This window comes from Saccostrea echinata, unplaced genomic scaffold (assembly GCF_033153115.1).
Source record: "Saccostrea echinata isolate AGI-Se365-2 ecotype Australia unplaced genomic scaffold, CSIRO_AGI_Sech_v1 ptg000001l, whole genome shotgun sequence".
NCBI classification, from domain to species: domain Eukaryota; kingdom Metazoa; phylum Mollusca; class Bivalvia; order Ostreida; family Ostreidae; genus Saccostrea; species Saccostrea echinata.
Window position 1 is genome coordinate 50,899,623 of NW_026889750.1, and position 13,879 is coordinate 50,913,501.

Below are 13,879 nucleotides of genomic sequence, written 5' to 3' on the forward strand. Positions count from 1 at the left end.
GAAAAATACTATGATATTTATAGGGAGCATTGGATTCAATTCACCCAGAAATTTCATTTCTAGTTACCATAGAATTATTTTTGTCGACGTAGGAAAGTGTGTTTGACACAATGTATTATGAAACTGTACTGTATAATCACCCTGAAGGATATACATGAAAAATTGTAGCATATACTCTATTACATGTGTTTGTTTCATTCATTCCATCTACATGTATATTTCTTTTGTGAATTTACAACATACGCAGTTTATGTTATGATATGCTAGAAACATCAACATATAACCGAAGGTAACAAGACGCAAACTTATAATTTACAAGATCTACAATACGTAGGACTGAATACATGATTATCCTGATTCAAATACAAATATCATTTATCTTGAGAGTTAAATCAGGTGTTTCGAAGAGCATGATGTTTCTGATTATTTTTGGATTGTTTTCATTAGCGTACGACTTCGCAAATGATTCTGGGCATAATTTGTAGTTGTTTCATAATATTTTGTTTGCGGTTTTGTCAACATGTGATCAATCTTTAAAAAAAATGTATTATTTTCTTGTCAAGAAAATTTATCATTTTATAATCCTTGGTTGTATCGAATAACGCTAGATATGAAATAAGTGTGCTCTCTCTCGACAAACACAAAACAATAACAACGTATTTTTCATTCTACAATATATGTTTACCTAATACAGATTCCTCTAGTAATTACGAAACATTCTTTGACTTAACTCTTGATGCAACCGAAATCGAAACAGTTCTTCTTTCATTAGATACTTCCAAAGCTACAGGCCCATATCTTATTAATCCCCGTCTTCTGAAAGAGGCAGCTTCTATATTAAAATTACCATTATGTAAACTTTATCAATATGTCTCTTAAAAAAGCAGTATTTCCGATGGACTGGAAAGGAGCAAACGTTACCCCAATTTATAAAAAAAGATGACAGGAATAATGTTTCTAATTTTAGACCTATATCACTTATCTCCATAACCGGAAAGGTAATGGAAAGATGTATTTACAATCGTGTATATCTATACTTATCCAACAATAATTTCTTATGTTTTAACCAGTCAGGTTTTATTCCAGGTGACTCTACAATAAATCAATTACTCGATATATCTAATGACATAGGCAAAGCACTAGATTCCGGAAAAGAAGTAAGAGCTGTTTTTTGTGATATAAGTAAAGCCTTTGATAGAGTATGGCATGAGGGTCTCCTGTTCAAACTAAGAACTGCAGGGATAAATGGGAATTTGCTTAAATGGTTTAAAAGTTATCTTACAAATAGGGAGCAAAGAGTAATACTCAACTCCACCTCATCAGCCTGTGATAGCATCAAAGCTGGTGTACCCCAGGGATCTATTCTTGGTCCTCTGTTATTTCTCATTTACATAAATGATATTGTATGTGGAATTAATTGTGTAATTAAATTGTTTGCAGACGATACAACCCTGTATATAGTAGTTGATAATGCTTGCACAGCCAGTCAGATATTAAACAATGACCTTGATGAGATAAGTGCGTGGGCTAAGCAGTGGCTGGTCGATTTCAACCCCTCAAAAACCGAATGTTTATTATTTAGCAATAAACGCATTCCCATCACACATCCCCCGCTTTGTCTGAATAGCCAAATTATCGAAAATGTGGAAAGTCAAAAACACCTTGGAATACATTTTTCAAAAAATGGCCATTGGGATATGCACATACAATCAACCCTTCTGAAAGCATCTCAACGTCTTCATCTACTAAGAAAACTTAAAATTTCTTATTGATAGAAAATCGCTTGAAAATTTGTATTTTTCTTACGTTAGACCGCTACTCGAATATGGTGACGTTATATGGGATAATATGTCTAGTGATCTTGTCAATAAAATCGAACATATCAATATTGAGGCCGCTCGCATAGTAACCGGCTCTACGAAACTTGCAAGTCTTCATAGTCTTTATCAGGAGACTGGTTGGGAATCTCTAAAAGATAGGAGATATAAACATAAAATTATACAGTTCAACAAAATGGTCTACAGCCAAACTCCTCAATACCTTTCGGATCTAGTCCCACCACAAAATCAAGATATACACAATCATTCCACTAGACAAAAGTGTAACATCAACTTGAAGCAAGTCAAATGTAGAACTGACCACTATAGTAACTCCTTCATCCCATCAACCATCAAGCTCTGGAACGAATTGCCCGATTCTATCAAACAAAACCCTTCGTTGTCAAATTTAAAACGTTATTTAAATGCCAACAATGCAAATCGTAAACCCCCTCAATATTATTATACTGGTAAACGAAAGGAACAGATATTACACAGAAGACTACGACTTGATTGTAACTCACTAAAAAGTCATTTATTTTCTCGAAATATTGCCAGCAGCCCAAACTGTAATTGTGGCGAGAATGAAACTTCTGAACATTTCCTCCTACATTGTCCTTATTTTGAAAACCTCAGAGATAGATTTATATACACACTTCCACATTACATCAACACCAATATATTATTATTTGGTGACCAAAATCTACCACTGGCAGAAAATGTTGCAATCTTTAAATCTGTCCAAAAATATATTGTAGCTACCAAGAGATTTATTTAATCAGTTTTTCCTTAGTATCTATTCACTACTCCCTCCCCCGTGGGTATGTTCTTGTGTATATTCTCTTAAGTGTGTGTAGCAAGTGTCATTTTTATTTTTTTTTCTCATCGTTATTTTTCTTCTCAATTTTGAATTAATATCTTTTACTGCTGTAAATCTCCTGCATTTGTTCTTGAATTATTTTTCCTGTAAATTCAACCATATTCTGTCGCTTTTCTCTCTCTCATATATACATGTGCATATTGTTCAAATCCATAAGACTTCTTCTGTATATTAAAATATTAAAAAGATTTTTATGAATAACCAGCGTAACCATCCTGTATCTATTACAACCCCTTTCCTTTCTTTCTTTGCCCCCCCCCCCCCCCCTCCACCCTTTTCTTATTTCCCTGCACTTTTTTTGTATTGTACATTTGTTGGTTGCACATCACGTGTATATGTATATGTCATTTTGTTTGTGTTGGAGAGGACAATTCTAAGTTGGTAAAACTTGTGTCCAATCCTATTGATTATGTTTCAATAAAATATGTTTAAATACTAAAAAAAATACTTTTGTATAATTAGAACCTCATTCATTTGTGTGAATCGACATGAGTTCTAATTTAACATGTATGTCAATTTCAAATATTAGTTTTTAAGCAGCTTCAAACCGTGTTATGTAACTATCTAATAAGGGTCTGTCATCTTAATCGTAATAATAAGGAAACGGATTAGTATAAGTTTTCAAACTTGTTTCCGAATCCTTTTTGATTTTTTTTGTATTACCTTTATTTTCTGTTTGTCATTTTCAAATAAAATATGGTTTAAACTAATATATGTTTGTTTTAAACGGAAAGGTACACTAGCATATTTTTAACGGGAGGTCATTACCGCTACATTGCGGAAAATTTCAACCCATTACCGCTACATTTCTTCGAAATTTCGAAAGGGGCAATGTAGTGGTAATATATACTTTTAAATGTAGCGGTAATGTATACTTTTTTGAAGCGGTAGTGAGTAGGTAGCGGTAACGACAATTTTGAAAAATGTAGCGGTAATGATACGCACCCTTTTTAACACGAAGCTAACGATAGGGTAGATCCCAACTTAAAAATATTCCAGGTTTGATGTCCACTTCCTTGTGATGATTTGAAAGAATATATCATAAAGATTTTTGGCAATCTCTATTTTTGTGGATTAATTCAAATACGAAAATGTTTACCGCTAAAACAGTATGATAATATAGATGTACATACTCTACTGAAATCATTCGAGCAAAAACCATCTTTTCAATATAGACATACAATATACTGTTTTATGCTAGTTTTCTTATGATTAATAACAAAAGCCGATCGACTAGGTACTTTGGTACCCTTGCACCTTTCAGGTCCCGCTGAGAGGGCTATAGGCTTCGCTCCCTTCTTTTCTCTCAAGCAAAAAAATTTCGGATCCTCCCCTGGGGTGAAACAAAGTGCTAGAACATTTGAGTATCAGATATAATGCTCCAAGGTCTTCGAGAAATTGCAATGTTCTTTAAAGTTCTGTATTAACTTTGACCTGGAGTATTTTAAGGGGTTAAACAGCACGCCTTTCTTTTCATTGAAATTTATTTAGCTGAGATTCTTAAATCACAGGAAATTACATTGCACATCAAGATAAAATAAAAGCTGATTGAAGGTTTTTATTAGTCACATATGTGAAAATCCCAAGGGAGGGAATTATATTGGCAGAATATATCTTAATTTTAGATGAAAGCAGTAAATAAGACACAAGTCGACCTCGAACCTTGACCTTTCTTATGGTTGGGAATCTTTCATCTTGGTCTGTTAAATTGTTTGTTTTCAGTTAGGTAATGCGTTGATATAATCTACCAATAATCTGGCCTTTCATGTGTTGAACTATAAAATGACTAATAATTTTCATGGTTTCTCGTTTCAAATTATCAAGAAATTCATTTCATTTTGAATTTTGTGAATATTCCCATGTTCATCGCATTGTTATTGATTTCCTAGGGGGAAACAAAAACCCAATACTCTCATATTTTTTTCCTGGGGAAATCATTTCGTTGTTGTTGTTTTTTTTATCTTCAAGTTTACAAAGTTTACAGTACCTACAGATAGTGGTGTCTATTGTAAATTTGGCGTTATATTTTTTTCTGGAAGGGGGGGGGGGGGCTGAAAACTTTAGGAATTTCTACTTGGTAATGCATAACAACTAACCTTTATCATACTCCTGTACACGAGAGTGTTTTTAATATCGTTGTTTTTAATTAATAGTATAAAATTAAAACTTATCATGCACCACAATCAACATTTTTTCGACAACTGAATGTGAATGTGCTACTGTACTTGAGCAGCAGAATTCTCCTGACTACTTTAATTCTTTATTAAACAACTTTAAGCCATTAGTATAAACAAAATTAACATAATTATGCACGCATAGCGAGAGTCTACGGGGGTGGAACCCCTAGTGTCCATCTGTCCGACTCCTCAACACCAACAATTACAGTATGCATTAAACTCTCCATTATACATGAAAAAAATCTATACATGATATACATATAAATTAAATTACTCATCATTTCTTAATATCATTGCATGAAAAATAAATTTCCCTAACAGACTAACAGACGAGACATAAAACTATGTATATTTGTCTTAACTCTCACGCTAAAAATGTTAACATCCTATTTTAAAATCAAAATGTCCACAAAATTGTCCGTAAACAAATTTATCGCTAGAAGGTCCTGTCAATCAGGTAAAATGTCCAACGCCGACCTGATCGGGAAAGGCTTTAATCCCCCCACTGAAAATCCCGCTTCATGTCTGATTTGGGTTTATTGTTTTGATTTAATCAAATGTAATGAACCAGGTTATTTTCTTTGTATACATGTAAGAGAGTGCTAATTCATAACAAATGTACATCAATGAAACTTCATTCTATCAGCTTATTAAAAATTAGACACGGGTTATTTTGAACACTGTCACATATGCATATTTTGATATATTGATGAAATAATTCGGGTACAAGGATAATTGATTTTGCGATGATATGTACATGTATGTTAGAAGTGCAAGTGCACAAATAGGATTTATTGATAAATCAAACATACAAAATGATTTTGGAGAGAGGGAGAAATAATATTAATTAAAACGGACGATACTTGATTATTTTTTCATTGCATTTCTAATGAAGATACATGTAGTATTTGGTTTGAACAATACGTGTTGATGAAGCGTAGATTATTAAACCCCCTTTTCAATCTGATATTTCTGCAAGCAGATGATTTTGTATATAACTTTCAAATTCATCTTCATTCTCAGAAAACAATTGGCATCATGGTATAAATATATTTTTACCAATATAATGCATATTGACGTTTCGTTTAAAATGCACTCTTAACTGCTTTATTGCACTTGGCTTACATATTAAAAACAAATAATAAAAACTGAAGTGCAGCAAACCAAAGCGCTAACAATACAAAAATTTTAATTAATTTAAGAATCGTTCACTCTGTGTGATACTAATTAGAAAGGCTAATTTATTGACGGGAACATATTATCTCACGCAGAGCTAGAGTCATTTGTGCCAAACATTCTCGTTATGGCGTAAAAATATCACCATTAATGAGTCTGTTTACAAGATAATTATTAAAATTGTATTTGATTGTTGCATATCTTGTAATGTACTGAATTAACGGTATTCTGATTATATGAACTGTTGTAAAAACCATACTGGGACGGGGATGCTTAGAGCAGGGAAAGCGAGACAACTGAACTTAATGTGAAAAAATAGATAATATGAAAATAGTTCAAAGAAATTCATATTCTAGTTCAATTTTTGTCTTCTTTTAGTACAAACATCATGGCTTTATATTCATACAAAGTATAATTGGTTTATCTGATAAAACATATCTCGGTTAACTTTAATGTTTGTGTGTAAGTTTGTCTTTGAACTGTTTTCATTTCCTTTTGAAGGAGTTTATTTAATAGAAAAGAAAAATACACATAATGTGATAAAACCCTTTGAGCTAAAGTGTTTCTATGATTTCTGTCCTGTAAACTAGTGATGGTGTTACGATAAAACCAGAAACTAAAAGAATAGATCTCTGGTTCATTTGTTTTCTTTTCAATTAGCGTCGAATTTGCACCCGTGGATACGTTTATCCAAATTAAGCGATTATGACACCTGTCACGGTGTCCGTAAATTCGAGCTTTTAGAGATAAAGCATTTTTAAAAGATTAAAATCAAACCAATCATCCGCAAAATGCAGCTTCCATTAAGTTTTTGCCATTAATTATTTAAATTTAAATTGAAAGTATTTTCTCACGACCTGTCAAGTGTACACTGGGAGTTAATTACTACAGGTAGCCGGGTATATAATGAGAGGGCACTCCGGGCTGAGACAATCAGCTGTTAATTGCTCGATTACATCTAGATAGAGGAACTTGTACTCCTTGTTTACACCGCGTGTCAAAAACAGGGGCTACAACCCAGTGTCACCCTATGTCGGATAAAACCTCGGCTCCCCGAAGCAACCCTAACACTACCTTCCTGAAACTCGAGGTAGACAGTGAAATTGAAATCGGAGACTTTACAGAATTTGAAGGATCTGGAATTATGTCTGGTTCAGGTAGGATTAATTAACTTTTCCCAAAAAAATACGATATATATAGGAATTGAATATCTTTTTTCCCGTGATCAAAATTAAGCTTGCATGAACTTTCGATGAACCATTTCATTCCAAGATACATATAAAATATTTTTGTTAACTTGTTAATTGATAGATAAAAAAAAGTTGCTTGATAGTTGTATTCAAATTACTTATTGTTGCACATTTGATTTGTTTTGGACATATTTTATTATTGTAGTAAATACTGGGTATATTAAATGACATGCTTACGTTTAAAATTTACCCTCTCCCTACACGATAGTTTACAAAAAATATACATACAGTTTTACAGCTTGTACAGAATAAATAAAATTAAGACTCTTATTAGGCTCTTTACTTTTTTAGTCCACAATTATCCTTAGTAAGTGACATTGAAACAAGAAAAGAAAGTGAAATTGTTTTAATTTCTAACGAACTGCAATGAAATTAAGATTGTACTAGTTTCACAATATTTTTATATAATTTAATCAGGGACCTATATACTAATATAGTAGTTAGTATATAGGTCCCTGATTTAATTAATTAATTTTTGTGTAGAATTTCTCCAGTTTATCTAAATCAGAGTAGTCAAAGTTATCTCTCTTTCCATATCTTTAACTATGGCATTGTTCATCATTTCAGGAGCAGATAACCCGTGTGTAGACAGGTCCTTTGTGGGTCAGACGCTGTACCGGTGTCTCGGGGACTTCATGAAAGAGGCGTATGTTGCCAAGATTGAACAGCGAGAGATGAAGAGCCAAAAGAAGTGCACGTAAGTTTTTTATTTTATCCTAATCACTTTTTTGAGAGACAGAGTTTACAAATCTCACCTTACTGAAATTCAGCTCTACAGAGGTACATGTATAAAACCTGACTTTGAATAAAATTTATTGATTCTGATGGCATAAAAGATTTTTCTTAAGTTAAAACACGACAACAAAGTTATATTAAACTTTGTAAAATGACTGTAAAATGTTTTCAACTTTAAAATTCTAAAATAATATGTATACCATATGCACTTTAAGTTGAAGTTTATTTTTAAGGAGAAAAAAATATAAATAAATAAAATAAAAAATAAAATAAAAAAATAAATTATATAGAAGAAAAATGCAATATAATACAATTTTTTTAAATTGAATTATAATAGGTAATTTTGAACATATTTATTACAATTTAATGTATATTGCTTATGAACAAGCCTCATGTTTACAAACTCTAAGTATAGAACCTTCACATGCATATTACACGTAGCTATTGTCAAACTGTGACAAAGACACTGGAGACCGGGTGCTTAATTTCTTTTCATTTGTGTACTCATAAATTGATACATGTGTGTAACACATGTCACTATAATAAATAAATAACTTTCCTACTTATATGACAAGTTTGTTATTGTGAGCATTTCTTACAATTAACACGACTTGTTAATTAATATACCCCAGCTGTTGCTCGCTTACAAACTGCCAAAATCGCAGGACGTTTTTATTGCAGTTTTATTTTTATTTAACAAGAAGGCGACATTATCTGTTTTAATAAATGATTAAACTGATTTAGAATAAAACACTCGGTAGAACTGTTGATAACTTCATATATAACAATCTATGGTTTTCAAAACTTTTATCGCCACTCTGTGGATTCCCACCCATGTTGTGAGAGACCATTCTGGTACATGTACACTGATAAAGTCTAAATGTTATTATTGAAAGAAAAACAACTCTAATCTGAACTCTGTGTATAATCAGATTACTATTTCAAACGTTGCTAATTTATAAGTTTGGTTTTAGGTTATTTGAAGAGGGCTTCCGATGTTTTGAGAAGAAAATCCAAAAAGACTTCGGGGATCAGTGCACTGCGCATGATCGGTATAATACTGCATCCTGGTTCAAGACAGAAATCTTCACAGATTTTGGTGTGGACATACGGGGGTGTCCTTATCCAGGTATTACTGAATTATCAAATAAATAAATAAATAAAAATATTTAAGTGAATAGATGAAGAATTAGTCACTAGAGGTTTAGAAAATTTGTATTTTGATAAGATTAGAATTCCTACGGTAAGATAGTTCTGTTTCATGTACCCAAAATGAATTAAATTTTGAAGTCAATTGGCAAAAGTAACAAATAATGTACAAAGCAGCTGTCAATTTAACGTAATTTCCTTTTTTCAGATATTCCACCTACCACCATTTCCCCGACACCGCCAGGTCGCGCAGCGTTTGTGGATGTCCGCGAAACGTCACAGGTTGCCATGGTAGCCGGGATCGTCCTGGGGGTAGCGGTCATGTCCATCCTCACCATGATTTTCTTCGTTATCTTCAAAAGGTATATTTGACAATAAACCGATTACGAATGCATTGATCGTTTTAAATTACTTAAAATTATGTTTTAGTGAGATTGATATTGTTATTGGAATTCTTGTTTGTAAATAAAGTTGAAGGGAAGTATTTTTAAAACAAGCCATCAACTTCTCAATAGAGAATAAGTAATATCCTCCAAGGTTATCGATCTGATTATACACGATAATAGCCTCTGTCCGGATATTTGCTAACTAGAAACTAAAGGAAGCATTTAACTCTTTAAAGATATCAATTATGGATAGGCTATAAACATTTATTCCTCGGTATTTTTTAAAATAGCTATTTATGTTTTGATATTTATTTATAATTGATCTTATCTCAGGAGGATTCTGGGAGCCACGGCTCAGTGTCAAGAAAGTCAGCAGGGCAAGCGGAAACCCTTCACAGCTCCACCACCAGGTGGCGCCCTACAACAGCCCTGTAAAATGAACATCACGGGTAAGTCAGAGTAAATCGTCCAGTGTACTCATGAACATGGCTGCCAACTTTTTCAACTTAAAATAATAAAAAAATATATATCTGTTTTGTGAAGTTTATGTAGCAGTTGTCCATGACATTTAAACAATATTAGCATGTAGATTCAGATAACCTAAAAGCATATCGCAACACCATTGGATGTATCTGAAACACATTATAAGTTTGATATTTTTTTTCCAGATACACGCTCCACTCTTACTGGTCTGAGCTCAGAACACAGCCTCCATCACACAAGGTACAAAACTGCTAAATAATACAGCTCAAAAATTAACCTACAACATAGTAAAAAAAAAAATCAAGAAAGACAACGTAACATTTAATTTAATCTTTGAATAATTGTATAATTATTAATTATCTCTCGTTATTTCAGTTATGAAACAACATCCGTACCCCGAGCTCCTTCCCAGCACATTTACACCGAGATTGACACCATCAACGAAACTCCCGTGGGTCACAGGGATGACAACACCAGGGTGGCTCCCGTTGGCTGTTCCACGTTCATGACTGGATACGTACCCCCAGAATTTTCTTACCCGTAAGTTTTATTTGGAACATTTGATGATCTGTCTGTTTGTTAATTTTCTGAGGTAGCATGTGAAGGTTAAGGAGGGTAGGATATTTTATTGTAAAGAATTGCAAAACACCACTTATACTTGTACATATAAAATGTGTGTAAGGCCACCAAACGCAAGCTTTAGGTACTGTGATGGCTGTATGTATAAGCTTTAGGTGTTAGTCTGTGGAACCCCGGTCGTTGTCCGTGCCCTATGTAACGCTGAGGTATTGTTTTTGTGCGGTTTATTTTCTAGGAACTTGTATTTTACGGATCACTTACATCATCCTTCATAACAATGGGGAGATGTGGGAACCAATTATACATCAACGCCTGCTAAACTCATCTTACTTAGATCTCCCTAGCTTTGATATATGTATGTTTAAAGATGCGGAGTATTTTTAATATAATGTTTAAAGATGCGGAGTATTTTTAATATATCCCCAATGAACGTTTTTGAAAATTTTTTTTTTTTAGAAAATCCTTACTACATGTAGCAACCCCCTCTACACGTGTATGTAGGGCAAGGCTGATGTGGAAACAAAATATAATACAACATTTTTTTAAGTATTTGCTTTTTTAAGGTCTACAAAATTGAATTATTTAACAATTATAACACATTATTCTCGATATAATATGTAATCTGTTCTTTATTACAGGGGACAGGGCGGATACCACAACCCAGTGAAGGACATGACGGTTGAGTACGTCGCTTCCGGTGGATACTATACCCATGCGCATGTTCCAGTATACCAGTCAACCACAATCCCTTTGTGAGAAGCTCATCTTGACGTTGTCGATTCATCCCAGTTGTGATAAACTATAATAGTGCCGAAATCCAAGTGTGTTCGAATGGTAATACCATTTACCACAAACTGAATATATTGAAAATCTGTGTACAAAACGTTTTACTTGAGAGGCTTCTCTGTAAATAGGTTATAACATGTTGTTATTTTGTTGACATACTTATTTGTTGCTATTTATTATATAAATCTAACTCAATAAAATATAAATAATCATATTTTATCTGCATTTTTTATGCACTTTTTATAATGAGGCTGATAGCTTGTATATGTTCAGGCATGGAAACATAAAATGCTAGGTACTTGTATGCATTTAATCTAAAAATATCAATCAAAAACAAAAAAAAAGGTATCAATCACTTTGGATGTGCATTTACAGTGAAAATACATGAAAACGTGTTTGTAAAACCAAGTGCACCAAAGGCACATAATCTTACACAACAAAGTGTATCTGTCAACAGACATGTGTAACGGCTGTAGTGAACATGTTACGAATTCTGCAAACAACTAAACAAGAAAAAAGAACAGAGGAACAAACAGAGATATAATATTACTCACTCGTTGTCGGGTGTCATGCACGTCAACTGCCGCAATTCCTGTCAAACCAGACCAGTATATTTTCTACATAAAACTCCTACAAGTCTTAAAATAGACGCAGCACGCAGCATTTTTATGTACTATTTATCAACAAAGATATAATCTGTCTATTATGTATATATTTTATGGTTTCTCTGAATAACCCACAATTGTTCATTTTAATTAAGATATATACAGAATTTCACTTCATTCCGTTTCGCAAAACATCCGTTTTGTTAAATCGCCATCAATGCCAGATTTTGGAATTTCAAGTCAAAAGATTCTACGTGCATATATGTCATTCTCAAGAAAAGATGCAAAAATAAACTGAATTGCATTTTCATACAACAATACCTCGATTATGGTTATAATACTTACTGGAAAAAATATTGTATTTTGGTAGTTGACACTATTAAAAGTGCAAAAGAAAAACTTTACATGACTATACATTTATATGCAGATAAGATTAAACGGAAGTTTTCTCTCAAAGTTAGAACGGTGCTAAATGAGTAAACAGAATAAATATATATTAATAAAAACAGAATAAATTGGTCTTGAAGCTTTCCAGAAATCGGTCAGCTATAGATATGCCTCAATTAATGAGTTTATCCACAAGAAACGGTCAAAATTAGCTTTCCTCTCTACATCCCGTAGCTTTAATCTAAAGAGTGTTTTCTCGCGATCTTTTCTATTTTGAGAATATCATTGCTAAAAATCTCCAAAGATAGATGCTGTTTGAAGACATAGCTGTCCGGTACATGAAGTTTTTCGTTTTCCAATCATTTATTTTTATATATTTTTGATTTACCGCCAAACACAACCCAAGGAGCGTGTAGCAAATCCGTCCATCATAGCAAGAGAGCCAGTATTACAGGCAAATGTCTTTTTCCGACTCTGATGTTGTAAAATCGTGGACAGGACGCATGCTTTCACATGGAATATTTTTGTATGTGTTTTAAGCTTATGCGAACAAGGCGTAAATTGCTTGTTGATGAAAGCAGACCCCTGTCTATGTAATTATTACTATTGGCGTGACCAGGCCTCTACAATTGGCGTAACCACAGATAAATCCATCACATCACTTACTGTGGGAATAACTAGTGAAAGGTAAGGGTTTGCTTAATTCACCTATCAATATAGTACCACCAATGATGATTTAATGACTAGAAATATAAATCAACTATGTACTTGTTATTATTTTAAGAACCAAAGTCTGATGACTAATATTTTTTTTTCCATTTTGAACAAAAATAATTGAAGTCAAAAGCTAATTTCGAAGATTTCCTGAAAATTAAGAAATTAATGTGATTTTTCATTAATACTTGCTCGTCATCAATACTTTACGGGTACCTCCAAAAAAAAACTTTTTGGATTCTTTATATGATTCCACGATAAAGATCAACCAGAGGATATGAAATTCATAGTATGACATATGTCATCCAGTTGTTAAATCTGCATATCTTCCAGTGCTACAGAGGGTATTAAAATAATCACGCACCTGTTCCCCGACAGAAAACAGGCGTTGAGGGAGGTGTGCTTAATAATTAAACAGATCTACATCTAAAAGCAGTTCAAGTAAAATGGGTCGAATTATAGTTAAATTGATTAATCCTCTTTAACGAAATAATTAACATTGCAAATAAAACTAGTGCTAATTGTAACGGGAACCGTTACAGATGTTCCCCAAACGGCTCCCCAATTCCTTATGATGCCCCATTCCCTACAAGCTTCAATAAATTAGACTATACTTTTGTAGTATAGATGGACACTTTATTTATAAGGGTATTTCATTGGAAAACTACTCCGATATAGCCATATGGGTATTAGCCAATCAAATTTCAGCGCATGTGCTTGCTTCTACATTTTTCACATTAATTTTCTTATAGTGT

The 13,879-nt window shown here is 33.0% G+C and overlaps 2 protein-coding genes across 3 annotated transcripts in view; both read left to right on the forward strand.

The window, feature by feature from the left end:
- The first annotated feature begins 7,080 nt into the window (after positions 1–7,080).
- Positions 7,081–11,632, forward strand: LOC133198305 (uncharacterized). The gene is made up of 8 exons (XM_061334417.1): positions 7,081–7,207; positions 7,868–7,997; positions 9,010–9,164; positions 9,393–9,546; positions 9,904–10,019; positions 10,239–10,293; positions 10,429–10,593; positions 11,271–11,632. The coding sequence occupies exons 1-8, from the start codon at positions 7,081–7,083 to the stop codon at positions 11,386–11,388; spliced, it is 1,020 nt and encodes a 339-aa protein (XP_061190401.1). The 3' UTR covers positions 11,389–11,632.
- Positions 11,633–12,884: 1,252 nt separating this feature from the next.
- Positions 12,885–13,879, forward strand: part of LOC133194105 (5-hydroxytryptamine receptor 1-like) — a 104,877-nt gene continuing 103,882 nt past the window's right edge. For both annotated transcript variants that reach the window (XM_061330079.1, XM_061330088.1), the window contains exon 1: positions 12,885–13,097. The gene's annotated coding sequence lies outside the window, so the exon portion shown is untranslated. The remainder of the gene's footprint in view (positions 13,098–13,879) is intronic.

Excerpts from the sequence above, each read along its gene's own strand:
- LOC133198305 (XM_061334417.1), top strand. The coding sequence starts at position 7,081 with ATGTCGGATAAAACCTCGGCTCCCCGAAGCAACCCTAACACTACCTTC. Across the intron at positions 9,547-9,903 it reads TTCTTCGTTATCTTCAAAAG|GAGGATTCTGGGAGCCACGG; the intron begins GTATATTTGACA and ends ATCTTATCTCAG. Across the intron at positions 10,594-11,270 it reads CCCCCAGAATTTTCTTACCC|GGGACAGGGCGGATACCACA; the intron begins GTAAGTTTTATT and ends TCTTTATTACAG.